The 26,498-nt window shown below is 40.8% G+C and overlaps 1 protein-coding gene across 1 annotated transcript in view; it reads left to right on the forward strand.

Moving 5' to 3' along the window:
- The window catches only part of GALNTL6 (polypeptide N-acetylgalactosaminyltransferase like 6), a 232,000-nt gene that overhangs the window by 144,676 nt on the left and 60,826 nt on the right, over positions 1-26,498 (forward strand). The window contains exon 5 of the mRNA XM_017498515.1: positions 1,589-1,810. Coding sequence (XP_017354004.1) covers positions 1,589-1,810 — 222 coding nt within the window. The remainder of the gene's footprint in view (positions 1-1,588; positions 1,811-26,498) is intronic.

The following is a 26,498-nucleotide window of genomic DNA, read 5'->3' on the forward strand; positions in this document are numbered from 1 at the left end:
TGCTGTGTTAACAGAGCCCTTCTGGATGCCCACCATCCACCAAAAGCACCCAAGGAGTCCATGGAGAGCGAGGAGCAGGGACAAGGTCAGACAGGAGAGGCTCACTGGGAGACACTGAACACATGGAATGAGTGGAGTGGACGAAGAAATGTGTGGTCTCATTACGAATGAGGCATCAGTGATGATGCCTCCAAATCCAGCAGACCTCTGGGCAGAGTTCCAGGCCTGAATGAGGATTCTGCAGTCATTTTTACGGAAAGCACTTTTCCTAAATGTCACTAGCTTTTACTTTAGTCACCTCTGTCCAGATCTCATTAAAGTTCCTGGCCATTGCGCTCATTTTATCTTCTAAGTGCAAATGAGAAACAGGAGTGGGTCAATGCTCACACCAACCGAGCACTTGAAATAAGAACTTGAGCAGGACACAAGAAGCAGAGACTATGGGACACCACCAGCTTATGAAAATGTGCTGCAGCACATTGAAGCTGGAGGCATCAAAACTGGCATCTTCTACACAAACGCAGTCGCCCTCTCTACTATTTAGCACCATAGAGCTTGAAGGCCCAACAGAGAGCATCTCATCTCAGCTAATCCCTTTCCTAAAGGCCACAGGAACAGTTCTATTAACATGTGGCTAGCCCAACACCACCCAGGCTCTCCAATTTCCAATCCTGCACTTATTTCACTGCTAATAATAGCTCTACTATTTGTGGTGCCTATTATGTGCCAGGTATTTATTCTAAGCGCTTTACAGTTGTTGCCTTACTTAATCCTACAGCCACCCCCATGATGTAGGTATGTATTACTGTTGCCATTTTCAGGTGAGGAATCTGATACCCAGCGTGGGTGCCTAACTTGGTCAATTCCGAAACTGACAAAAGGGCTGAGCTTCCTACACTGAATCCACACACTCTCCCACACCTAAGATCCATGCTTATTCCCCACCACCAACCTTCCGCTTCCTTCACCCCAGGGACACATCTGTGGACAAGACTGGCTACTTGATGCTTCCTTTAGCCCCACTTCATCATGCAGTAAACTGCTAAATTCTGATTGGTATCCGTGTGGCACACATAAAATCTCAGAACACACAGTTGTAAATGTAATTATGCTCAGTTATCTCTCTAAAGTTGGGGGAAAAGAATAATAGTTTGCTTGTCTTCATTCTTTCCAAGATTCTTGTTTCTGGAAACGCTTTAAGCAATTTCATGCCTAAGAGGACCTTCATTCTCTCCAGTTTCAAAACCTTTAGTTTTACGTAAAAAACAAAAAATGTATAATCATGAAATAACAGGGGGAATAAGAAAGCTGATATAATAGTGAGCTGAATCTTTACTGGCTCTGATAAATTATTACCAAATTGGCAGTTGAACCCCATGCCAGAAGCAGAAATGTGTGCGAAGCCGCAGGTTAATTATATCAAATCCCTTGCAGGTAGGAAAACTCCCATTGCTCGTAAACCACCAACCAGGGCTGCCTGACGATGTCTGCTAGCTTTTCCTTTTCTTTTTTTAATTTCTGGTGCAACAAAAAAACACCCTTTGAAAAAATAAGCTGATAAATAACTTGCTTTTTTCCTGCTGCACAGAACCTGAAGCGGGTAGCTGAGACCTGGATGGATGAATTTGCCGAGTACATTTATCAGCGGCGGCCAGAGTACAGGCATCTCTCCACGGGGGACATCTCTGCCCAAAAGGAGTTGCGCAAGCAGCTAAAGTGCAAGGACTTCAAATGGTTCATGGCTGCAGTGGCCTGGGACGTGCCTAAATACTACCCTCCAGTGGAGCCCCCGCCTGCTGCCTGGGGGGAGGTGAGGAAAGGTTGCATGAAACCTGCCGCCTACCTGTGAGACTGCATTCCTCCCCTTTAGCCTCAGGTGGTGGGAGGGACTGCTAACACCTTCACTTTTACCCTCCAGCCAAGCAACATTCATTTAAATCACTCAGTAAGGAATGTTCAACCTGTTTTAACAATTACTAAATTTCGCCTGCAGAGCTGATAGTCTAACCCAGAATTAGTGACCACTGTTGATTCCTCAGATGATTTCTGGTTGTTTTGTTTTGTTTTTGAGATGGAGTCTCACTCTGTCTCCCAGGCTGGAGTGCCGTGGCTTGATCTTGGCTCACTGCAAGCTCTGCCTCCAGTTTTCAAGCAATTCTCCTGCCTCAGCCTCCCAGGCTGGAGTGCAGTGTTGTGCTCTTGGCTCACTCCGCCTCCCAAGTTCAAGCGATTCTTCTACCCCAGCCTCCTGAGTAGCTGAAATTACAGATGCGTGCCAAGACACCCAGCTAATTTTTGTAGTTTTAGTAGAGATGGGGGTTCACCATGTCGGCCAGGCTGGTCTTGAACTGTTGCCTCAGGTGATGCTCCCACCTCGGCCTCCCAAAGTGCTGGGATTACAGGTGTCAGCCACCATACCTGGCCAAGAATTTTTAAAATACACCTAGAAAATATTTTTATTTGAAATTAGAGAAATCACCATCAGCGTTTGTAGAGAATTAACATATCTGTCATACAAGTGTGTAAATATGGGTACCTGATATCCATGATAAAAAGCCTCTGTCCTGGTGCACAGCCTTTTTGCTATTGGTATAGGCAAGTACAAGGCAATGAGGGGCTTGGCTATTTTCCTAACCAGGCTATGCTGTACAGAATCATGAAGAAATGCATTCCCATAATATACAGAACTGTGGCACATGCAGCCATATTGATTCTTTAAATAAGCACCAACCAATCTTTCTACCTCTAAACACTTCTATTCAGTGGAAATAGAATGGAAAGAGCTGAATAGCCCCAGGTCCCAAGTTTAAAATTTCTATCGTTTGGCATAGAAAAGACTATTGCACTGGGTTCGATTCCATTCAATACTGTTACTATAACCTTTCTCCACAGAATAGACTGTGCTAAAGAAGGACTAAGATTGGATAAGGTGTATTTATCCTAGCAATTTAACCTGCTCTTAGCAGAGGATACGAAGGAAATGCATCAAGGGTGGACGTTCACACCATCCCACTTCTCCAGCCTTTCAGAAATCAAGAGATGATTGTCTTGCATTGTGGAGGAATACCATCAGTGTCCTTGGTTTTATAGTCTCTGGAAGATGATGCTATTGCCTAGATAGTGTCTGTGGCTGCAGAGCTCTGAGAAAAGGCTAGCCAAGGGCATGGTAGGAAGGGCCAGAGGATGCAGGCAGTGTTCCTGGGTGAGCTGTTCCAGATCCCTATGGAAGATGTGGTAAGTCACAGGTGCACTGCTTATTGTGTTCAGAGGGTGACTCTGTTCATGCCTGGGACACCCAGGATGAAGGAGAGAGCCAGTCCTGCCGCTGCGCTCTCCATCTCCTCATGGATTTTGCATGTGCATGTAGTCCTGACTTTATCTGCTTCGTTCAAGTTAGTAATTCAGTCTCATCCTTTGCATCTTAAACATTTCATTAAAGCTTCTTTAGAACATTAGTAATATTAGCCTGCTTGCATTAATTTAACTATCTACCATGGACTTAATTCATAGCAGTGGAAATCTGAAGTAGACAGATATCAGAAACAACTTTCCTATCCTAACATGTTAGAAGGCTTAGGAAGTGAGATCCTTCTACAGGTTTTTTCATAAGGTTCTGTTTGTCATCTTTCTATGATGATTTAAATGCTGTCCTGCCTAGTGACTAAGAGATGCACTTGAGGAGCCCACAGTATCATTATGTGATTCACTACAGGGCTAAAATCTCATCAGTCTTTTATCTGCCTTACGTAGAAAGGTAAATTTGTCTTCCTTCTGGTTACTACATTCTTCAAACTGCAACTGCTCACATTTTTCCCACATTACCTGACTAAACCATAACCTGAATTTATTTAGCACCTTTTCTAAATAGGCTGAAATCTTCCATTCAGGTTCTAGGAAGGATACAACCTTCCAGGAATAATCAAAATCAGAATCATCTTAAGCCCAAGTAGGCTATGCCAGTATGTTTGTATCTATTACCCTAGATTGCCTTATACTTTTACAACACTTGCCTTATCCCTGGAGACATTTGCATTCATTATTTCTGGCTTAAACAATCAGACATTGAGAAGATCAGATTTTTTATCTTTCCTCAGACAAGGATTTGCTCTGTCACACAAGCTGGAGTGCAGTGGCATGATCATAGCTCACTGCAGCCTCAAACTCTTGGGCTCAAGCAATCCTCCCACCTCAACCTCCTGAGTAGCCCAGACTACACATTCACACCACCAGTTCCAGCTAATTCTTTAAATTTTTTGTAGAGACAGGGTCTCAATATGTTGCCCTTGCTAATCTTGAACTCCTGGCCTCAGGTATTCCTCTCACCTCAGCCTCCCCAAGTGCTAGAATCACAAGCATGAGACAACACACCCGGCAACAGATTTTATTTTTTCTTTTTTAACACAGTGCAAATTTCTTTCCCCAAAGCCTCACAACAGTAAACAAATAAAGGTCATATTTAGCTTTAGGAAAGAAGAAAATGGGGACGTAGTATATGCGCCAGTTGCCTTCAGTTGTATTTGTTCAGTGAAGATATGATGCATAACAAGAATGAAGACATAGAGCAAGGGAGGAAAGCAAGAAGAAAGAAAATAAATAACAGACAAGGGTTTGCACTGTTAAATACTAGTTTTTTAAAGTATCTAATTCACAGGCAGAGTAGATCTCTGAGAGCATAAGTGAAATATGTACATTTAGTGCAGGAGGCAAGTGAAGGATTTGAAATGCAGCTTAATCTAAATGAACTAATAAAAAATTATTATTTTCTAACTGTATGGGGGGGTAATAATATTTTTAAGGGTGGATAGGCTGGACGTGGTGGCTCACACCTGTAATCCCAACACTTTTGGAGGCCCAGGCGGTTAGATCGCCTGAGGTCAGGAGTTCAAGACCAGCCTGGCCAGCATGGTGAAACCCCATCCCTATTGAAAATACAAAAATTATCTGGGAGTGGTGGCAGGCTGTAGTCCCAGCTACTCGGGAGGCTGAGGTAGGAGAATCAATTGAACCAGGGAGGTGGAGGTTGCAGTGAGTAGAGATTGCACCACTGAACTCCAGCCGAGCGACAAAGCAAGATTCCATCTCAAAAAAAACTCTTAAAAGTGCAGAATATATGTGTTGACCAGCTTAATCTCTGACAAAAAAAAAAAAAACTTTCAAAATGTTGACACGTGCAATTTCTTTTGCCTTTCAAAGAGTTTCTTAAAATAAACTTTTCATTTTGGAATAATTTTAAATTTACAGAAACATTGCAAAGATAGTGTAGGAAGTTCACACATTATCCTTCACCCAGCTTCTTCTAATGTTAACACGTTATATTTACCACATTAACTGTAGTGTATTTAATCAAGCTAAGTAATTAACATTAGTACAATACTATTAACTAAACAGGACTTTATTCAGATTTCACTAGTTTTTTTACTAATGTCCTTTTTCTGTTCCAAGATCCAATCCAGTATAGGAAAGAGCTTTTTAGTTTCCTATAAACTTTAAATTAATTGTTAGAATGGGCAAAGTTCCTACAGAAATGTAATAAGTCAATTACTGTTTCAGTAACGGTGGTTCTTTTAAAGCAGTTATGGGAAGGAACCACAAACCTCCAGCAATGTAAACATAAGATTCCTTTATGGGAGATCTGGGCCAAGAAGCAGGGCAACTCGCCGTTTTATGCACTTGTACTTGGAACAGTTTTCCACCTGCTTGTCTGTGCCAGCCTGATTCTGGGTAAACAATGACGTGCTTAGGCAATTTTTGGCTCTGGTACTTGGAACTCGGCTCATAAAGGATATTTTACAGACCATAAACAGCCTATAAACCCCCACTCACTTCCCTGACAAATTCAGCTGGATTACTGCACTTGTCTCTCGGCTCATCTCCCTGCTTCTGTCCACCCCGTTTCGGTTTATTCTCAACACAGTCCACTTCAAACAAACCGGAGATGAGGCCACCACTCCTCCATTCAAGATTTCAGTGGCCGCCATCTATCACTAGGTAAAAATGAAAGTCCTTACTTATAAGATTCTAAACAATCTGACCCCTATTATGTCCCCTCCAACCTTCTCTCTGACTCTTCAACCCCTGGCTTCCTCCTATCTTTGTCCACTGGCCTCGTCACCAGTCTTCACATAGGCCAGGCGCAGTCTGACCTCAACACCTTTGCGTTTACTGGTCCTGCAGCTTAGCATCCTCCAGTCTCAGAAATCATATGGCTCCCGCCCTTCCTTCCTTCTGGTCCTCACTCAAAAAGTCATCTTCTCAGTAAGGTCTTCCCTAGTCAGCGTATCTAAAATTGCCACAACACCCACACACATGCACATGCATACTTATATACTCCCTACTCCCTTTCCTCCTGTATTTTTTTCCCTAGCATCCATCACTATATAACAAGCCATGTAATTTATTTGTATATCATGTTTCTCATCTATCTCTCCCACTAGAAAGTAAACTCCACAACACAAGGATTTTGTTGGTTTGTTGTGTTGCTATTGCTCTTTTGCAGAAAGACATAGTCTCTAGCATATAGTAGGTGCTCCATAAATATTTGTTGAATGAATGAAAGATGAATGAATGGGGAATCCTGACTCCCTGTTGTCCCACCCGCTTTGCCCTCAGGCCTGTGTGTGTGAACCCTCTCCAGGGTACACTGAGCACGTACTCCCTCCATGTCTATACCAAGTCCACTTCTTTGGAAAGCTTGGCCAGAAAGACAGTTTGGGTAATGAATCCCAGGTAACTGGTAACTGATTCTGAGGAATGGTCAGGTCTATGGTCCATTTGATTGTTAAACAAGTTACAAAATATTCTGTTCTGACATCCTACAGGGAAGAAGGAGAAACTCCAAAAGTTGAAAGCCTCTGTTCAGCAATTTCCAAACTCTGCCAACCAGCTTCCTACTTAAAAGGCAGAAGAGATTACAATCACATCTGATAAAGTAGTACTCTCCAGAAGTCATTCCATCCTCTGGTAGTCAAGGAGAATGGGTACAGGTGGGAGGTGATGAGTCCCAGAGAGAATAAATAGGATTCTGAACCATGTAATAAATTGAACAACCCTCAGTGCTGTTCAAATAGAAACAATGTGCTTTCCCCCATGCTATGTTAAATAGGGTAAGAACAGGTTTAAAGTGGAAAGTTATTCTTAAACCACTCACATATGGAGTGTCTCTTTTTGTGTCAAGATGCTAAATGAAAGAAACTGAATTTCCTATTATTTTCCCCTTCTCCTCCTTAGAATTCATGAATTTGCTAAAGTCATTTAATGTGCTCCTTTATAGTCTAAAAAGAAGAGTTCTGCAGAATTCGAAATATCATATGTAAGAAGGAATAAAAGATGTAAAATAGATAAACGTGTCTTTTCCAACCAGTGCCATAAATTCTTTTAAGAAGTGTCTGCTTACTGTCCTCAATGTGCCAATCTGGGCACTTCCATTTGTCACCTTGCGATTGTGCAAACTTTTTAAAAAATCTTTATTTTAAAAATTCATGTCAATACCAATCTACCTAGGCTGCTTATTTAAATTCCTTTCCCGAGACTAATGTCACCCAGAATTGTGGAACATTCACAAAGACAGGCACCCTAAATAATTCCCGTTCTCCTCCTATGCTGCAGGCTGCTGTTCTTCTTTTCACCTGCTTGCTTCTTCTTTATTCTAATGTTTTCTTAGTGCACAAGGCTTTTCAGGTTTCTCCCTATCAGCTTACAGGAAAGAAAGTTCAACACTAGGAGGTGCATTATCTCAAAGATCTTCTGAGGATGCCATGTTATCTCTTTCAAAGAAATTCTGTGTGAGTGAGTGCTGCTGATGTGTGATGCAGGAGTAAAAAGCAAGTGCTTTCCGCACAAAGAGCGAGGTTCCCTCGGGTTCTCTTGGGAGAGCCAAAGCCAGCTTTCCTGAATTCCCAAGCAATCTAGTCTCACAACAAGGAAAGCTGCAAAGTGAGATTGTCCTGCTATTTCCCTGGCAACCATGCAGGCAACTGTCTCTGCCCTTTCTGTGCTATATCTCATCAACCCAGATCTTTAAATTAAGCACTCATTCAGAGATGATTTATTGTTCAGACTATATTAGAGTCAACTTGATCTGTCATTTATTTTCACAGGCAGAGGCAGTGCTGGGACACTATGCTAAGACATCTCTCTGGGGCTCAACGAGGTTGGGAATAATGTAAGAACACATAAAGAACTGCATTATCCTCTCAAATATTTCTGTGCTTTCTGAGTTTTCAACATTGAGATGGGGCTATGAAGACAAATGTAAAGTGTCCTATAATAAACACAATTTTAATTTCACATTCCCAGATGAACAAATTGGACATCATAGTGCCCCAACAGTGGCAATTTAACTCAAGTCATAACAGACTCAGAGGTGCTTCAGAGATAACCAATATTTTTTTCTTCTGTATGGCATACATAAATTTGGCAAACAAAACATTCTGTCTTTTCCTTCTATTTATTTTATAAGTATGTGTATTTGTATTTGATATATGTTTACACACACAAATATATACATTTTGGGATTCATGTGCCAGGAGTCAATGACGTTTTAAGTGTATGTTAACCTACTCATAAATTCATCTTAGCATTTAACTTTCAATGAAAATTAGCACCTTTCTAATTCTGAAAATGACACTAAATTAATAGAATTTAAATAGAATTAATAAAATTAATTGTCACCAAAGTAACTCAGTTGGGAGAATGTTAGGCTGAATAATTAAGAGAACTGAATTTAGTTCACCCAACTGTCATAGCAAAATTTCCAATCCACAGCCTCAGAAAGTTAGCATAGATGGAAAAATTCGATATAATTTTTCCAGTATTGGACATCGGAATACCTCCCCCCTACCAATGGGGTGACAAAGTGACCTGCTGGCTTCTGTGATAACTAAGAGTGGGCTCTACAGTGACAACTGCCCTTGACTTGCCTTAAAAATCCAGTAACCAGCCACAGACTGGTGGGGGACAAGAAAAATGTAGCCAAATAAAAAGTGGAGGGGGAGGTTTCTGGGGTCCTGGGATGAAATTTTTTGAAAGAGGGAGTCAATTGTTTTTTCTTTTTTTGAGACAGAGGCTTGCTCTGTCGCCCAGACTGGAGTGCAGTGGCACGATCTAGGCTGACTGCAACCTCTGCCTCCCGGGTTCAAGCAATTATCCTGCCTCAGCTCTCCGAGTATCTGGGATTCCAGGCATGCGCCACCATGCCCACCTAATTTTTGTATTTTTGTAGAGATGGGTTTCACAGTGTTGGTCAGGTTGGTCTCATTCTCTTGACCTTGTGATCTACCCACCTCGGCCTCCCAAAGTGCTGGGATTACAGGCATGAACCACCCCACTCAGCCCAGGAGGTCAATTCTAAGACAAATGCCAGTATGCATTATTGGGCTTGAAATTTGATTTTAATCACCTGCAGGCAGACAACAGTTTAAAATGAGAGCCAATATTCCTCTAAGTGTCCTTGCAACGTATTGAGCTGCTGTGTTAGCAGCAAGCCATCTTGGGCACTGCTCCAAGCTCTGAGAAGTGTGATAACTGTGCTGCTAAGAGGTAAGTCACCTCTTACATTCACAAGAGAGCAACCTGAAGGTCATCTGTCAGTCAGATTTTGCAAGCAATCTGAAACATAGCTACCTCTGTCGTGATTTGAGAGATGGGAAAATAAGCACTCCTGTGCTCCCTGTCAGCTTCCGTGGCTAAATTCTTTCTCCATGTTTTATTTTTCTCACAATTATCTCTGTGTTTTTGATCTACTTTATTGCATTTCCTCCTGTTGACTTTAGGAGATGCAGGAATTAATATTTCCCTTATATTTCCAAAGTTCTCTGTTTGTCTAATTGATAACCTAGTTGTATTTGGCTAAACCTTCCCTTATGTCTTGCCTTAGACCTTTTCCTTCTTACAGAGCTTGCATGACTCTTTGTGTTGAGATTTTATTGCACAATCTAAATGATGCCTGGTCAGTTTCTGGAAAGGATGGTCAATTGTTTAGGCCCATTCTAAAGAGAAACTAAAATAACAAGATACTCTCAGGAGGAGCTTAATTTTCTACACCAATCTCTAGCACAGGAAGGACATGTCAGCTTTTTCCAGTCTTGCTTTAAACTCAGGTCTTCCAGAACCAATCATATACATTCAAACTCTTTGCCTATGTTTGTTTTTTGTCAGAATGGGATACAAATTGGTAGCAAGTACAGTAGTCTTCCCTTATCTATGGTCTTACTTTCTGTACTTTTGCCCGACTATATTATGAGGTCCCAGCTATAATATTATGGGGCTTCATAATTTTATAGTATTTTGAAATAGAGACCACATTCATGTAACTTTATTATAGCATATTGCTATAATTGTTCTATTTTATTATTGTTGTTGTTAATCTCTTACTGTGCCTAATTTATCCAGTAAACTTTAACATAGGTAGGTATGCATAAGAAAAAACATAGTATCTGTAGGGTTTGGTACTATCTGTGTGGTTTGTTGTTGTTGTTGTTTTGTTTTCTTGAAACAGAGTCTCACTCTGTTACCCAGGCTGGAGCATGCAATGGCATGATCCTGGCTCACTACAAACTCCGCCTCCCAGATTCAAGTGATTCTTCCGCCTCAGCCTCCCAAGTAGGTGGGATGACAGGCACACACCACCACACTCAGCTAATTTTTTTGTATTTTTGTAACGACGGGGTTTCACCATGTTGGCCAGGCTGGTCTTGAACACCTGACCTCGTGATCCACCCTCCTCGGCCTCCCAAAGTGCAATCCCTCCCAAAGGGATTACAGGTGTGAGCCACCGCACCTAGCCCTATCTGTCGTTTTAAGCATCACTGGGGGGGCGGTTAGAACTGAATTCTTGGAGTGTATCCTCCAAGAATAAGAGGAGACTACTGTAATTTTGTTTTGAATTTCAATACTTAAGTACTTCCCTGCTCTTGAAAATGATGAAAAACTATGAAGAATGATGCCAGAAATAGAAAAGCCACTTTTTCTACAATATTCTTTATTTAGAATATATTGGCATTTCTGATACTAAAAGCATGGCAATGTCATGATTCTGTTTAATCATCAAGACCAGACAGAACATTGAGGATAGCAAAAGAAAAAAATCAACATGGACATGATCTTACATAAAACTTATGACAAAAAAATCCCTCAAGAACTACAGAACATGGGTTAGTGTCACCAAAACACCAGACAGCAGCAGATCCAGTGTTTGGACAGGAGAGATGAAGAACTGGTAAAAAAGAAGAAGGTGAGCACTGCTACTCCTCCAAGAAGAGTACTCAGAAATCAATAACAAACATTCACCCCCAAAAGGAGAAGAGCCCTTATAGAACAGGAATGAAAGCAATCAAATCTGAACATTACCAGTGAAATTCAAAGACCCTCTCACAGGCTCCAAGCTGAGGCCAATGCAAGGAGACCACAGGGAACCAGTAAGGAGCCATGAGAATGTAAACCATGTTAATGCAGACTTTGCCTGCCATATCTGAGAAACATTCCAAAATACTACCTGTTGGAAAGACATAGACTCATCCTCTCCCCTCCTCCCCCTACAAGAAAAGAATAACTTTATTATAGTATATTGCTACAATATATAGCAAGAAAAGAATAAGAAATCTGCAGTGAATTGAATCTAAAATACAACACTGAGGAAGCCAGCAAAACAAAAGCTTCCAAACCAGAGAAGGTGTCTGAGATAGATCTCAGAAAGCACAGAATGACAAACACATTCAAAGATAACAATGCTGCTTTGAAAGGAAAGACATTTAGAACTCTAGACAACACAGAGTTAGAGCAGGATGTTTTTGTGAATCAGACTGAGTCTTAAGAGTCAGAGGAGTGTCCCTATAAAAGGGCCATATTTTTTTAATGCTTCACAGTAACAACAGAGAAGAGTCCTACACAGGAACCTTCCTCTAATATTCCAAGAAAATTATCTCATTTAAATATGAGGTAGTTCATATATGGAAAATAAAAGCAGTTTACAATAAAACCTCATACAGAGGTACAACAAGAATAAAGGTAAGAATGAAACAAATATAGTCCCAACACATAAAACTATACTACAAAAGTGGATATAAAGAAGACGAAAACTGCAACATAAGATTTCAAAATGAGCTAAAACAGTCTTAAAACTAATCAAAGCTTCAAAGAACCATACAAATCAGAATTAGACCTGCTCTGAAATAAGATGACTATAATGATATGAAACATCATTTTATTTTATGGAAAGAGAACTAGGAAAATTCAGGAATGAACTGGAAAAGAAAGAAACAGTATTTCAGAAATTAAGAATATATTAGAAGAAATAAAAGGGCAATGAGAGACCATGGAAGGCACAGTAAGAGAAATTGAAGAAGGAAGAAGAATGAAACTAATAAAACAGGCACAAAGAAAAGGGAACAAAAAGAATTTGTCAAATGATTTGGAGCAACAGGTGAAGGAGATTCAACATAAAATTCCCAAAGAAGAAAGCCCTCTGAGAACAAAAAAACAACTAATATATAAAACTATAATTCAAAGAAACCTTTTCAAAATAAAAGATTTGAATCTATATATTAAAAGGACCATCTGGGAAATCCAACTAAGAACCATCAACACTGAAACATTTTCTAATAAAATGATTGTATTGTTAAAACAAGAAAAAGAATTATGCATCCAAGCAAAGAATGAATCAGACTTTGAAGTATAAACATTTTGTACCAGAAGACAATGAAAGTGTATTGTAAAGATGCTCAAGACAAGAAAATATAAGCTAAATATTTTATATCCAACCAAACTATCCCTGAAATATGAAGGTGGGTGCTATGATTTGAATTTTGCCCCAAAGTTCATGAGATAGAAACTTAATCCTCAATGCAACAATGTTGAACAGTAGGATCGTTGAGAGGTAATTAGGTCATAAGGGCAAAGCCCTCAGGAATGCATTGATGCTACTATTACAGGAGTGGGTTATTGTGGGAGCAGGCTTCTAACAAAAGAATGAGTTTGGCTCCCTTCCCTCTTTCTCTCACCTCCATAGTATGATGCTGCAAGAAGGGCCTCATTAGATGCAGCCCCTCAGTCTTGGACTTCCCAGCCTCTAGAACCATGAACCAAATAAATTTATTAAAAATTATTGTCTGTGGTTTTCTGTTATAGCAGCACAAAACAGACTAAGACACAAGACCATCAAAAAGCAGTTATAAACATTCAAGGACTCTAGGGTTATTTTTACCAAAAACCTTTCTGAGTAATCTGCTGGAGAAGGAGAATTAGAAAACCAAGAGCTGCCTGAAGAAGTTTGTTACAGGTTCTAGTAGAAACTGGCTACAGGATGGAAGAATATACAAATTTTATGTAATCTGACAATGTAGAAATAATACAAGTGGAGAAAGTGAGTGGAAAGCGAGTACATTTGCTGATTGTCACATAGGTATTAACTAGGGGTAAAACAGTATCATCTATGTTTAGACACTGGGGAGGATGGAAGAAAAACACTAATAGTTACAGCCAACTTTGGTATTGCTTAAAGAAAGGTAGAGTTAGGCATTATTTTAAAAAGAGAAGCTTCAGATATTATAAATAATATTAGTGTAAAGGCATCAGGTAGAACAAAAACACAAACCATATTAAATACTAAAGATTGGAAAGAGAAAACAGGCCATGTGGGGAAAGGCCTTCTAGATAACAGTAAATTATATAATAAATCAGTATGTCAGAGCTGAGATCAAACATATAAATCTGCTGAAAGAAAAAGATTCAGACTGACTAATAATGCAAATCTCTCTACTGTGTATGAGACATACCTAAGTCAAAATGATATAGAAAGATTAAAAATTAAAGAATATGCATAAATATGCCAGGCAAATTCAAGTAATAAGAAAGCAGGATTTGAGATCTTGATAGGAAGCAAGGTAGAACACAGGGAGAAAAAAAAAGTTAAAATGTTAAAAGAGGCTGAGAAAGACATTATAACATCAAAGACTACAATCCATTGAAAACAACTTACATAAGGCAGAAACTGCTAAAAATCCAGGGAGAAACAGAAAGAAACACAGCAATAATAAAAACTTCGCACACCTCTCTTGATCCAAGAATCAATAAGTGGACCAAAATGAATAAGGATCTGTAGAACCTAAACCATATCATCAGTAATGTAGATCTAATATACCTATCTAACTCTAAAGCATTTTTGGAATTTGCTTTCCTTTCAAGCGCACAAATTTAAAAGTATGTTAATGTTATAAACAAGGTTTTGAACAAAACCTTGTATAAAAAGCTATCTAAACCTAAAATTAAAGAAACAAATATCCTACAATCTTAAACTTGATACTGGATAATATTAAGTAATTCTTGTAAATTTGTGGATATGTAAGAAAATGTTTTTTTCTCTCTCTTTCTCTCTTTGGCTACCATTTTCACTCTTTCTCTCTTCCTCTGTCTCTCTCTTTTCCATTCTGAAAAGCTTACTAAAGTATTAGGGGTGAAATGACATGCTACATGGCATTGACTTTAAAACTCTCCAGTAAAACAGAGAGAGATTGGGAAACGTATAGATGAGGAAGTATGGTAAAATGCTGACAGTGTTCAAAGTTCAATGACTGGCTCATAAAATTTTTCATAATAAATGTTTTTTTTAATGTAATGCCTTTGAGGATATGTGGGAACATAGTAACTATGAGAAAGACAAAGCATACACATGCTTTTTGGTGATACTGCAAGTAGCTAGGTATCAGTATTTTTATTGTATTTATGCCCTGCAGCTAAAATAATTATATTGAAACACATCACCATATCCTATCATGTTGAAATGGCATAATGCCACAATAACATAATATTTAACTCAAAGTTTATATTTAGGGTATTTATTAGTTCTGTCTAGGACTGGTGTGAAAAAACATGAGACATGATGCTGCATAATATACGAGCAGATGGCACCTTTTTGTCTACCTCTCTTCCTCTTTCTCTCTCTCTGTCTCTCTCCCCCCATTTCTCAAGGTTGAAGAACTGGTTATTAGTTACCTAGAGTACTTTCCTCTTTCTCACCAGTGAATAAAATAACTTTTGAAATTATACTACAAAATTAGTATATTTTTTGAAATTATACTACAAAATTAGTAAATTAGTAAAATTTATGGAATAATTCATGTTTTCAAAATGCTTACCGTAATTAGTTTAATTCTCACAACGTCTATGAAACATATGGCCCAATCATTCATCATTTAGATAGCAGTAGAGGCCACACTGCTGTCACAGGATCCTTGGGGTGTTTCTTTGCCAGACAGAAGCCTCTGTAGCCAGGCACCTTTGCTCGAGTTTTTACTCGGGCCCACTGGGCTCATTCCACCCACTCAGCCTGGCAGGCTGCACTCAGTTCGTGTTACTGGCCTGGACACCATGCTTGCCAAGGGCAGGCCAGGTGCAGAGTGGGGAGAGGTATGCAAGTGAGTGCAGGTCCTGGCCACTGTGTAAAGCCAGGCGTGCCAGCTGTGGCAGGGCAGGCAGATCCAGGCACCAGCATGGATGTTGGTTCCCTGAAAGGCTGTGGCTGGACCAGGCATACCACAACCAGCTTCTACTGCGGGCACCAGGGAACACAGTGATTCCCAGAAGCCTGGAAACACCAGGAAACACAGAGCCCCAAAGAAGGTGTCACAGCCCTGGCCTGGGGAGCTCCTATGTCTGGAGTCCCCAAAGGACTGCAGCTCTTCCTTCTCTTCTCTCCTTCCGGTTACCCCCAACGTGGCAAGCAGGGGATAAGTGTGTGTTTCAGCCCTGTTTGTGTTATAGATCTTCTAGTCCCGCCATTTGGCAGGGCCTGAGTTGTTGTCCTGTATCCAAAAAGAATGAGGTGCATGGACAGCTGCAGGGTGAGCAAGGCGAAGAGCTGCAACACCCAAAGTGGGTAGCTCCTATCTGCAGGCAGGTCATCCCATCAAGTCGAGGAGACCAGAATTGGTACCTCCTTCTCACAGCTCGTAGTCCCACGTCTGGCTGAGTACAGGGGTTTTTATGGGCTTCAGAGGGGAGGAAATGCATGCTGATTGGTCCATGGGCAGCCATGGGTGGGTCCAGAAATGGCACTAAATGGCACATAATTTCTCATTTTGCTCCGCTGAACTGACATCCTGGCCACTAGGCTTCAGGGGGTCCCTAGTTTGAAGGTGGGGCTTCACCAGGAACCAGCCCCTTTCTACCCAGGAGCCTGCCTGTCTTCTGCTGTCATCAGCCAGGATCAGGGAGAGGCCAGACACACAGCAGGAGCAGGCACTTCTGAGCCTGCAGGGAGGTTGGGGGCGGACGGGGGGCTTCCCAGGTCCCTAAGAGAGCAGGGATGCACGGGTCCACAGCTACAACTGGGTGGGCAGCAGCAGCGCCAGGGAGGTCAGGGCTCCACTCTGTTAACTCGGAAAGGGGCGGGGCTCAGACCAGTTCTTGGTTCACAGCTCCCTGGATTTCCCAGCCCCTGCCAGGCCTCCCCCGCTGTAACCAGCGCCTTCCTCTTGGTCTTGGCAGCCGCAGCTCCAAGCATACCCCCGCTGCCATCATTGGTATTTAAACAGGAGAGAGAAAATTATAAAGAATTGCTATTGAGCCAGGTTGAGGATATCCTAATCACAACCAAAATTTCTATGTAGCCATCTAAGTTAGTTATTAAAAGATCAAAATAGTCATTTTCTGGTATTAAAAAATTCTGTTTAGGGGAAGTTAAGTAGCTAAAGCTCATAAGATAGATTTTAAAATTATAGGCCAGGCATGGTGGCTCACCCCTGTAATCCCAGCACTTTGGGAGACTGAAGCGGGTGGATCATGAGGTCAGGAATTCAAGACCAGCCTGGCCAAGATGGTGAAACCCCCATTTCTACTAAAAATACAAAAAATTAGCTGTGCATGGTGGTAGGCACCTGTAATCTCAGCTACTCGGGAGGCTGAGATGGAGAATTGCTTAAACCCAGGAGGTGGAGGTTGTAGTGAACCAAGATCATACCACTACACTCCAGCCTGGGCGACAGAGCAAGACTCCGTCTCAAAAAAAAAAAAAAAAAAAAAAAGATATATAAAATTATTGAAAACTCTAAGACATAGAGGCCACAAAACTGCAAGAGTATGTCTAAGCCAGGGCTTCTCAAATTCACGTAAGCATATCCTCACAGGGAGCTGCATGCCCAGAAGTACAGTTCGTGGCCACAGGAAAGCACAGCATCTCTTCCCAAAACAGCAACTGTACTTCAAGTTTAGTAGGCAAAAACATCATATGAAAATAACATTGACACAATATAGATAGGTTACAGACTAGGATGCACACTTTATAACATTTTTAAAATAAAAAAGAGGACTTCAGGAAAATGTTGTACTTCAGTCTAAGATTGCTGACCCCCAGACACCTGTCCACCTTTTCTGATTTCAGCCTGTGTGGGTAACCTTCCATCTGGGTACTGAGGAAGGAGAGCTAAGCAGATCCCCGGCACAATTAGTGCCTGAAGAATATCTTAGTTTATAGTGTTATTACTCAGTTATTTCCTTTATATAATTCTTTATATATAATCATGTATTAGTTTATAGTCAGAATAATTAGTGTCTGAAGAATATCTTACTACTCAGTTATTTCCATATATATATATATATATATATATATATAGTTATATCTTAGTTCATAGTCAGAGGAATGCCTAGAGCAGACAGGGTACAGAACATGAATTAAGGGATAAACAGCTATATATATATATATATATATATATATATATGCATATCTTGCTTATAGTCAGAGAAATATCTAGAGTAGACACAGTGCAGAGCATGATTTAAGGGAAAAACAGTTATACCAGGACAAGAATCTGACCCAGATGGCAGCGTTCAGTATTATAAAGATACCTGCTGTATGGCAGGCTTGGAGCAAGAGCCACTCCTCCTGAAAAAGGAGTTGTAGTACCTTGCGTCCAGTTCTTGTGGAAGGCTGCCCTCAGACTGGCAGTCCTGCAAGCCTCCAAGGGCTTAAACTCCTCTGGTATAATTGTGCCTTGGTGACTGTATAACTTGTCAGCTCTCTAACTACTGTGCTGATTCAGATCATCCATCCTCCATAGAAATCACTGGAAGCTGCCAGCAGATGTCTGTGCACCATGTCAGCTCTGTTGCTGCCCAAAGCATCCACCTATAGAATTCCTTAGAAGTAGCCTGCCCCTATACAAGAGATATTGCACACTGCACTCTTCACTGCGCACGACCCACCTCCTAGCCTCGGTCACCTAATGGGGATGGACCCCTTGCTGCGTGCTGCCCACCTCCTAGCCTTGGTGACCTAATGGATGTGGACCCCTTGTTTATGCTCATGTGATTGTCTTGGCCCTATCACTGTCCTTAAGATGACCTCACTTACTTCCCTTCCCCCTGTCTTGTACCCAATAAATACAGACTTTCCTGGACATTTGGGGCCTCACCTGTCTCTGCTCCTAGGTGGCATGCCTCCCCCGAGCCCAGCTGCTCTTTTCCAGTTCTTCTGTGTCCTGTCTCTTTACTTTGTGCCTCAGCACAGCGATAGGGGACACCCCATGACTCTGTAGAGCTGTGGGTCTACAAGCCTGGTCCACACAGAAAGGTTTGAGAGACAGCAGCCTAAAGAAAAGGTTGGATGAATGAAAAGCCAGGATACTGAGTGGGTCATTGTGGAGTTTTGCTGTCTCCTTCGGGTGGTTGTTGGCTGTTGTGAGACCTCAGTCCTTGTCTTCTCATTTTAAAAGAATGTAAACAAGAGACATACAGCAAAGAAGATACAGCATAGAGCAATTTATTGCAAAGGAAAAAGAATATTTTGAAAGTTCAGTGCAGAATAGATAACACCCCCTGAGAGAGAGTGGATGCATGAGAGAGAGTGGATTCATGCTGGATGCATGAAACTGACTCTCCTCTTTGACGACCTAGAAACACACTTTTCCAGCCTTCACAGTGATCAGGTCCCCAGGACAAATTGTCCCTAACTAAAATGCACAGGAGGCTGAGATCAACACCAAAATATCCACTATTAATTGACAATGAAAACTGTTTAATACAAGTATTACAATGCTCAGAAATCCACGTGTGAGTAAAACCATTGAATTTGATCTCAGAAAGCTATGTAGACATTAAATGTTGATTGGAAACCTCTTTATTGATTTTGCATGAGAAATTACTGTCAAGCAGAATAAAAACACATGAAATCCATATCATCAGCACATTCTCTCCATGAAAGCAGATTACACAGGAGTCAAATAGTTATTTGATGAACATGGAATCAGAATAAAGATGAAAAGACTGTTTCACATTGTCAGGGAGGCCAGTGGGTTTGTTTGTCAGAAAGAACAACACTCTGGGTCTATTGGTGAAAGCCTCCCACCTTCGACTCCATTCTATGGACGGCCCTGCCATAGAGGCTAGGAATATTTGAGTCAGTGGTTATCCCAAGTAGCATTTGAGAGGCACTGCCAACATTTACTTTGCAATCACCTTTTTCTGTAATTCCACAGCTGAACAACTCCTCATTGACACATTCTTTCTCGTGTCTAAGCCAGGATACTCAGTGGGTCATTGTGGAGTTTTTCTGTCTCCTTCAGGTGGTTGTTCGCTGTTGAGAGACCTCAGTTCTTGTCTTCTCACTTTAAAAGAATGTAAACAAGAGAGATACAGCAAAGAAGATGCAGCATAGGGCAATTTATTGCAAAAGAAAAAGAATATTTCGAAAATTCGGTGTGGAATAGACAGCACACTCTGAGAGAGAAAGAATTTAGGACGGACTGCCCTGGGATGAGACAGCAAAGACCAGCGCTAGGGAGACTCCCTTTATGGAAGTCTTACATAATGATTCATAAGCGGGTGGGGAAAGGTGTTACTAGGAAGCACGTTCTGGGTAGTCCTCTGACTGCACACGTGCAGTTGCTGTACCTGCTTGTTCATACATCACATGTCTCATCAGCATCTTAAATCTCCACCTGGGTGTTTATTTTCGTTTTGTTTGTTTTGAGGCAGAATCTTGCTCTGTCGCCCAAGCTGTAGTGCAATGGCACAATCCCAGCTCACCGCAACCTCCGCCTCCTGGGTCCAAGCAATTCTCCTGCCTCAGCCTCCCGAGTAGTTGGGATTAAAGGCACCTGCCACCATGCCCGGCGAATTTTTTGTATTTTTAGTAGCAACGGGATTTTGTCATGTTGGCCAGGCTGGTCTCAAACTCCTGACCTCAGGTCATCCGCCCGCTTTGGCCTTCCAAAGTGCTGGGATTACAGGCGTGAGTGTTTTTTACTATTATAATGAGCCAAGGGTCGGTCTGAGGATAGGTGAAATCAAAATTTCTCTCTACAGGAGAAACTTCCTGCAGGAGATAACTTTACTTAAATGAGCTTGGCTATGTTGCGAATGCTGAGGCTTCTTGGGTTGACTGCACAGTCTCACGGTTACCACGTCCCAAGAACATGGTTACTAGTCACAAAGGAGGAAAGGCGAGCACTTTAGACACTAGCTGAGCTCTAAAGAGGACAAGCCACTTCCATCATTTCGAGCAACAGATATCTCACTTACAGGAATACTGAGTAAATCCTAGAGCTGTTGAAACCCTCCTCATTGTACACACTGACTTCTGAAGAAACCATGTCTCCACAGCCACAATATAGCAGACTGCAGAAGAGTTGGAATGTGTTGTTCTTCAGTAGTCCCAGCCTGTGTACCCCAAGAAAAAGCAAATCCACAATTCATCCCCTTATATTAACAGATTACTCAATTTCAGTGCATAAAATGAGCATATAAAATGTCATATTAAAATAACTTCCAAGTTAACATTTGAGATATTCAGTACAATGCTAAATATTCATTGGCTTTCCTCATTTTTTAATACTACAAATATACATTGAGCTCACCCTGTCACACATAAGGCACAACATGCAATATTGTGGCAAATACAACGATAAATAGAAAATGATCACTGTTCTCAGCTCCTCATAGATTAGCACACATCCTCAGTCCTATTGAATTCCCAGGCATCTCTGTTTAAATTTCAGCTCCAACTGGATGAATATGTTAGAATCAGGCAAGTCACTTTAATCTCTCTCAGTTTCTTCAGCAGTAAAATTAAGATAGTAGTCCCTATATTATAGAGTTTGTGAGGATTAACTATAAATAATTCCTGCAAAGGTCTTACTTCAATGTCTAGTACATGACGAGTAATCAACATAAGTCACCTGTTAGTTTTGACAGTGATTTTGGTATTAATAGTTGGTGATGGTAGTACAAATATTTGCACATCCAAATTAATGGTTAACATAACTAGCATGTTTGTTTTTTAAATGGTCCCTGGCCATTCCAAAGCCAAATGAGTACAGAATTACCCAAAGATTCATGTGTGCCAAAATTATTGATAATGAAAACTTAAAAGTCCTCCATATCTAAAAGAAAAATCCATTGAATTCCCTTCCATTCCAAAGTAAAAGTGAGCAAACATTCTCTCTTGAAGAAAACTGTTCTTTCCTTCCCTAAAGGGTCCAATTTTCCAGAAAATGTTCTGGTTAGAAGTTGCAAGCTACATAAAATAAGAAAAAATGAATTGTTTTCAATATTGTCTGGCTCCATTGTGATGTTCTGAGTAACGAGTTCAAGTTCATATCTAGCCTATACCTTAGTTAAACTGAGTAGAGCAATGCAAGAGTCCCCTACTTTTCAAATACCATTTTCTCTTCCTACTCTTCTCTCTCCAAGTGAACTATAGAATTGCTTGTGGAATTTAAAAGCAGATTGTTTTTGTGTCTTCTGGCTCATTCAAATGTTCTCCTGTCTTTAGGAACCTTTTGAATTGCCCTGCTTGGTTCTTAAACGCTAGTTGACACGTACCACTGGAAAGCCTGATTGTTAATTACTTGAGCTATACTTTAAAAAACCAATCTTGATTAGTTTCTCAAGAAGACAGCATGGATTGAAAGGGACAGTCTTAGATGAAGCAAGAATAGAGAGGTAAAGTAAGAACAAGAATGCTTACCACTTTCTAACTTCCTCCCTGCAACTGGGAGTAATCCCAGCGCTTCTGGGAATTTCCAGTGGTTCTCTCTCCTAAGACAATTATGCACCATCATGGAAACACAGATAATGCTATACGTCTTTGTAATTTTTCTTCTTATGTATAAAATGAGGGTGAAACACCTCATCAGTGTGAGATAGAGTCAGCCCTAAATATACCGAGAAAATTGTATTTACTCAGAGGCCATATTGAGTACGACTCCACTTCTAACTTTCACCTCACAGAAAAGGAATTAGCTCCTGCTTTATGTAATCTGCTAGTCCCCATCAGACCCTACAACTTGATTTCTTCTCTTGCACGGATTTACAGAAAGCAAAAGCAACTGTCCCAATCCCTACCAAATAGGCACTGTATGATATTTTTATATTATGGCAAAATAGATGTAACTTTAAATTTGCCACTTAAATCGGTGGCATACCAGTTCAGTGGCATTAACATGCATTCACATTGTTGTGCAACCATCACCGCTATCCATTTCCAGATTTTTTTTCCTTATCATCACAGCCTGAAACTCTAGAGCCATCCTTATTAGTCACCTCTGGTTGCCATACACAGTGCCACAGAGTGGGTGGCTTATAAACAACATACATTTATTTCTCAATGCTCCTGGAGGCTGGAATGGTGACATCAGGATGCCAGCATGGTCAGGTCAGGTTCTGGTGTGGGCTCCCTTCCTGGCTAGGAGACAGCCAGCTCCTCTCTGTGTGCTCATATGGCTATGCATGTGTTGGGTTTGGAAGGTGAGGGGAAAAGACTTCTCTTCCTTCCTCTTCTTGTTAAGCCAGTTTTATCAGATTAGGACCCCATCCTTACCTCATTTAGCTTAATTACCTCCTAAAAGCCCTATCTTCAAATACAGTTACATTGAGGGTGAGGGCTTCAGTGTGTAAACTGATGGGGTGAAAGGAGGGGCACAATTCAGTCCATTGCACCATTAAACAATAACTTCCAGGCCGGGCACAGTGGCTCACGCCTGTAATCCCAGCACTTTGGGAGGCCGAGACAGGCAGATCACAAGGTCAGGAGTTTGATACCAGCCTGGCCAACATGGTAAAACCCTGTCTCTACTAAAAATACAAAAATTAGCCAAGCATGGTGGTGGGTGCCTGTATTCACAGCTACTCAGGAAGCTGAGGTGGGAGAACCACTTCAACCCAGAAGGCAGAGTTTGCAGTGAGGCAAGATTGTACCACTGCACTCCAGGCTGGGCGAAAGAGAGAAATTCCATCTCAAAAAACAACAACAACAACAACAACAATAAATTCCTATTCATACTTCCCTGAATTTCTAGTAACTTCCATTCTACTTTTGTTTCTATCAATTTGACTATTGTGGGTACCTCATATAAGTAGAATCATACAATATATTTCCTTTAGGGGCTGTCTTATTTCGCTTGACATAATGGCTTCATACAACGTCCATGTTGTTGTATATATCAGAACTTTGTTTCTTTTTAGGGCTCAATAATATTCCATTGAATTTATATACCACATTTTCTTTATGCATCCATTTGTCAATGGACACTTGGGTTGTTTCCACCTTTAGGCTATGGTTAATAATGCTGCTGTATACATAGGCTTACAAATATCTGTTCAAGCCCTTGCTATCAATTCTTTTGAGTATACACCTAGTAGTGGAATTGCTGCATCATATAGTAATTCTGTATTTTACTTTCTGAGGAAACGTTAAACTTTTCTTCCATGGCAGCTACACCATTTTGTATTCCTACCAACAGTGCACAAGGGTTCCAGTTCCTCCACATACTTGCCAACACTTGTAGTTTTCCATTGTTGTTGGGATTTTTTGTTTGTTTGTTTGAGACTTAGTTTTGCTCTTGTTGCCCAGGCTGGAATGCAATGGCACAATCTTGGCTCACCACAATCTCTGCCTCCTGGGTTCAAGCGATTCTCCTGCCTCAGCCTCCCAAGTAGCTGGGATTATAGGCATGCACCACCACGCCTGCAAATATTTTTTGTATTTTTAATAGAGATGGGGTTTCTCCATGTTAGTCAGGCTGGTCTCAAACTCCCAACCTCAAGTGATCCGCCCGCCTCAGCCTCCCAAAGTGCTGGCTATTTTTTTTTAATAGCCATCCTAGTGAGTGTGAAGTGGTATGTCATTGTGGTGTTAATTTGCATTTCCCTAACGACTAATGATGTTAAAAATCTTTTCATGTGTTTATTGAACATTTGTATTTCTTCTTTGGAGAGATGTCTATTCACATCTTTTGCCTGTTTCTATTGGTCTATATGTCTGTCTTTATAAAGTACCATACTGCTTTAATTACTATAGCATTATAGTAAGCTTGGAAATCAAGCTTGTTTTGGCTATTTAGGATCCCTGGAGTTTCCACAGGGATTTAAGGATAAATTTTTCTATTTCTTAAAAAAAGCATTGAGAAATTGATAGGAGTTGCATTAAATCTAGAGAATGCTTTGAGCAGTATTAACATCTTAACAATATTAAGTCTTTTGATCCAAGAACACAGGATATCTTTCCATCTATCTATGTCTTCTTCAATTTCTTTTGGGATGAATAATATTTTAGCCAAATGTTTCCACAAGCTCACTGCCCTTCTGCCCAGGCAGGTCCCAAATGCAGCTTAGCTGGCTTCCCAGGTTCCTCGGAGCCCTCCCTCTGCTCTCTGCATGACACAATCACCATGGTACATCTCACAGCAGAATAAAGCCAAGGAGCTAAACTAGAAGGAAGAACTGTGTCCTTGACGTGATATTTGACTTTATTGTCCCTGACCAAGCTTCTTTGTTTCTTTGTGTGAATCAACTTCATAGTTCCTCCAGAATTGAGACTGCTATCAAAATGGGCCCTGACATCTTAGCCAGCAGCCAGTCTGTACATAAGACAACTGTCCTCATGAAATGTCCTCATCTCCTTCAGAGGAGATGCTGAAGTCTACAATTAGAAAGTGTGGGGCTTTCACAAGCCCTTGAGGCCCCAAGAAAAGGGTTAAAATCCCAGGTTTACTACTGACTTACTATAAACTATCTATGTATTATCTAGCAGGTTTAATGGGGGCCCACAAAAAGATACATCACATCCTAATTTCAAAAACATGTGAATGTGACATTTTTTGGAAAACAAAAAGGTCTTTTCAAATAGAATGAAAGGATAACACACAAAAAATGTTTTTCACAAAAAAAAAATCTGAGATGATATCATCCTGGATTTTCTAGATGAGCTCTAAATCCAATTACAAGAGTCTTTGTAAGTAGTCAGGCACAGAAAGTCAACTATCACATGTTCTTACTCATAAATGTGTGCTAAAAAGTGTATACACATGGACATAGAGAATACAATAATAGACAATGGAGACTCAGAAGGGCGAGTGGGTGGGAGGGAGGTGGATGATGAGAAATTAATTAAGGGTATAATGTACTTCATCTGGGTAATGGATACCCTGAAAACCCTGACTTGACCACTACACAATCTGTGCATGTAAAAAAATTGCACATGTACTTTATGAATCTATACATATTTTTATAAAGTCCTTGCAAGAGACATTCAGGGAAGGCAGAGATTGCAGAAGCATCCACAAGCCAAAGAATGTTGGCAGCCATGAAAGGCAAAGAACGTAATCTTGCCTAGAGCTTCTGGAGGGAGCATAGCCTTGCCAACACTTTGATTTTAGACCACTGGCCTCCAAAACTGTGAGAGAATAAATTCCAGCCACCAAGTTTGTGACCGCTTGTTAAAGCAGCTGCAGGAAACTAAGACACCTTGTTTCCTCATTCAAAATATGAATAATGGACAGATGTGGTGGCTCACACCTGTAATCCCAGCACTTTGGGAGGCCAAGGCAGGCAGATCATTTGAGGTCAGGAGTTTGAGACCAGCCTAGCCAACATGGTGAAACCCCATCTCTACTAAAAATACAAAAATTAGCTGGGCATGGTGGCAGGCACCTGTAATCCCAGCTACTTGGGAGGCTGAGGCAGGAGAATCACTTGAACCTAGGAGGCAGAGGTTGCATTAAATTGAGATCACAACATTGCACTCCAGCCTGGGCAACAAGAGTGAAACTCTGTCTCAATATATATATATATATATATATATATATGAATAACAATAGTACCTATTAAATAAAATAATCATGGCAAGCAATTAGCATAGGGCCTGCAAACTCTCAATAAAACCCTAATTAATGTTACAAATGGTGGAGGGAGGCAACATATTGCCCAACCTTATAAGAGCCAGAGGTCCAGGAAAATAATTGTTTTTTCCTGAGACATCTCCTAGTTCATTTTTTTTAAAGGTTAAAAACTATAGTCATTTTCTTGCTTACTAAAGTCCATGGGTTATAGGCAAAATATCACACACTGCATTCCAAAGAAAATACCAAGCTCCCATGTGCTTGTGCAATGGGAGGTGGGGAGAAACCTATATATGTAAAAAACATATGAAACTGTTCTTAGGCCACCAGATATGGAAAGCAAAAATACTTTGTGTGCCAACTGTTGTGTCTGTGGATGCGTACGTATTTACC

Source organism: Cebus imitator, unplaced genomic scaffold, assembly GCF_001604975.1.
Source record: "Cebus imitator isolate Cc_AM_T3 unplaced genomic scaffold, Cebus_imitator-1.0 Scaffold243, whole genome shotgun sequence".
In the NCBI taxonomy this organism is placed as follows: Eukaryota; Metazoa; Chordata; class Mammalia; order Primates; family Cebidae; genus Cebus; species Cebus imitator.